Raw genomic sequence first — 3,018 nt, forward strand, 5'->3', positions numbered from 1 at the left:
GTCTCTACCTTCTTGCCAACGGGTTGCTGTTGTCTGTGCCCAATAATGTTTGCACCCTGTTTTGTGCTGCTACCATGTTGTGCTGCTGCCATGTTGTGTTGCTACCATGTTGTTGTCATGTTGTGTTGCTACCATGCTGTGTTGTCATGTGTTTGCTGCAATGCTATGTTGTTGTCTTAGGTCTCTCTGTATGTAGTGTTGTGTTGTCTCTCTTGTCGTGATGTGTGTTTTGTCCTATATTTGTATTTCATTTATTTGTATTTTTAATCCCCCGCCTCAGCTCTAAACCTTAATGATAGGTGTCTGTACAGAAGGCTACAGTGTAGTATCTGTATAGCATCGGTAGTGTAACTACAGGTCTATAACCCTCGTCTCCCCTCAGTCAACAATGCAGGTGTGGGCTTGTTGGGACCCGTGGAAAGCATCTGTATGGAGGACATGAAGAGGGTGTTTGAGACCAACTTCTTTGGCGTGGTGAGGATGATTAAAGAGGTCATGCCTGACATGAAGAAGAGGCGGGCGGGACACATCGTGGTCATGAGCAGTGTTATGGGTCTACAGGGTAAGACTGGCATGCCAATGATTGAGGGGTTGTCTAGCGCACTTACAGATCTGGACCAGCAGGCGAACTGTAAAAGCTGTAGATTCCGGCCCTGCTCTCTGACTACCATTCCTCCTGACCCTGAGTCTGCTCTGCCTGTAGGTGTGGTGTTCAACGATGTCTACACTGCCTCCAAGTTCGCCATGGAGGGCTTCTGTGAGAGTATGGCTGTCCAACTGCTCAAGTTCAACGTCCAGTGAGTTCCTCTCAGTCTGTCTTGTACTCCTATTGTGTTTCTGTCATTACATCTCTTGGTATCGCTCACAGTGGGTGTTCAATTACCTGGTTACCGTGCCAGCAAAATTAAAGAATTATCGTTACTGTGTAATAGATTAATAAAGATTTATTCTATTCTCTCCGGTCAGTTTATCCATGATTGAGCCAGGGCCGGTGCACACTGAGTTTGAGACGAAGATGATGGAGGACGTGGCCAAGATGGAGTACCCAGGAGCTGATGCAGACACAGTGCGCTACTTTAAAGATGTTTACCTGCCCTCCTCCAAGGATATCTTTGAGGCCATGGGCCAGACCCCAGAGGACATCGCCAAGGTTCGTGAACACTCTCCCCTCCCTGTGTCACCCTTTGGTTCATGGGATTTGAGTTTGCCTAGTGTAATGGAACCAATGGAATAGTCCCAAAAGTGCAAATCCAATCCCATCTGGCACTCCAGACCAAAAAACACAAAGAATTTGAAAGAAACTCAAAACTCAAGGTGTGCTATAAACACTCAATGATGTCCTCTCTCTCTCTCTCTCTCTCTCTCTCTCTCTCTCTCTCTCTCTCTCTCTCTCTCTCTCTCTCTCTCTCTCTCTCTCTCTCTCTCTCCCTCTCCCATGTAGTGTACTAAGAATGTGATTGAGTCAAGGAACCCTCGCTTCAGGAACCTGACCAACAGCCTGTACACGCCCATCGTGGCCATGAAGTACGCCGATGAGACAGGAGGCCTGTCAGTCAATACCTTCTACAACCTGCTGTTCAACTTCGGCCCCCTCATGCACATCACCATGAGCATCCTTAAGTGCCTGACCTGCAGCTGCCTGCGCCGACGCACCATCTCACCAAACTGAGACTGGGTCTGACATGGAAACCTATTCCCTATATTGTGCACTACCAGGGTGAAAAGTAGTGTATTATATAGGGATAGGGTGCCATTTTGGATGCACCCTATGAGAAATATACTGTGGTGTAGCTGAATTATTGACACCCAAACCTGGACCACCTGGGGGAAGGAGGGGGCATGTAGTTCTCGGGGAGAGAACCAGGATAAGCTTTGGCCAGGCAACACGCACAATTGCACAAACACAGACAGTACAGTGTGACCTCATACATGGGGCTAAGAGTTTTTTCTGGTCAGATCATGTGATCGGGAAAAACTCCTGGCCCTCTTCATACATACACATGATCACACACAAACAACTTACCCACAAACACAGCCAGGCATCTCCTCCGTCCCGGTCTTTTGAGGTGCTGCTGGGCAATGACACTGTCCTTCCATCTGTCTATCTGTCTGTCTATCTGTCTATCTGTCTGTGGATGGAAAAACAAAGCACACATAACTTAAGCAGTTACAAAGAATAACAAACGAACAACAGCATTACAATCACAGTGAAAGCGTAACGTAGCACCCAATGAACTTAAGACTCAGGCCTTGCTAAACTCTTAGTACAATGCAGTATTTAGCTCTGAGTTACGAAGAATCTACTAGATTCCTTCATTGTACATTTGATTTGATGTATGTCTTCATGATTGTATTGTTTTGCTGTTTAATCATATTATTTCTGCATCTTTTTATAAGCTGAATGTGTGGTTTTTAAAAGTTTATGAATGGATAGATTGTTAATATCTTATTTTGATTTCGAAATAAACTTCTTGGTTTACTCTGAAAGAGACAGCCTTTTTCTTAACGGCGCTGTAATGATGAGGCATTTCGCTCAATGTCTTTGGAGGGGTTTCCAGAGAGCATGGATTCCATTGGGCCTGCAGGACTCTATGTGAACCAGTTGGGGGCACTAGATCACTGTGTGTTCTCTCTAGCTGTACCGTCAGCTGGGGTGGCGATTCCACTACAGACGCCACAGCACACACAGCTCAATGAGCAGGAGACCTGTTGAGAGTATTATACTGTAGTCTAGGGATGGAGATCATTGTAGCCATATGATGTTGGTTTGTTTTCGGTGGGGGGGGTTGTAAGTCTTGATTAAGGTTATTGTTCATTGAAGTTACTGTCTCTGTGGGTCGGGACTGGGTAATGTTTTTCTAGGGTCTGAGTGGATGTTTCCAACCACTGGTGTTGAAAGTTGTTCTGTGTGTGGTTCAGCTAGAGAACCAGTGAATGATAGTGTGTGAGAGAAATGACCATGGAAATGTAAACTAATCTGAGATCTGTCTCCTCACACTCATAGCCAATAGGCCTAGT

At 45.8% G+C, this 3,018-nt stretch overlaps 1 protein-coding gene across 2 annotated transcripts in view; it reads left to right on the forward strand.

Moving 5' to 3' along the window:
• Positions 1 to 2,487, forward strand: part of LOC118365793 (retinol dehydrogenase 8-like) — a 12,119-nt gene extending 9,632 nt beyond the window's left edge. For both annotated transcript variants that reach the window (XM_052491038.1, XM_052491039.1), the window contains exons 3-6: positions 383 to 562; positions 704 to 797; positions 967 to 1,150; positions 1,442 to 2,487. In XM_052491038.1, coding sequence (XP_052346998.1) covers positions 383 to 562; positions 704 to 797; positions 967 to 1,150; positions 1,442 to 1,669 — 686 coding nt within the window. In that variant the 3' untranslated portion in view covers positions 1,670 to 2,487. The remainder of the gene's footprint in view (positions 1 to 382; positions 563 to 703; positions 798 to 966; positions 1,151 to 1,441) is intronic.
• Positions 2,488 to 3,018: the final 531 nt, after the last annotated feature.

This window comes from Oncorhynchus keta, chromosome 32, assembly GCF_023373465.1.
Source record: "Oncorhynchus keta strain PuntledgeMale-10-30-2019 chromosome 32, Oket_V2, whole genome shotgun sequence".
In the NCBI taxonomy this organism is placed as follows: Eukaryota; Metazoa; Chordata; class Actinopteri; order Salmoniformes; family Salmonidae; genus Oncorhynchus; species Oncorhynchus keta.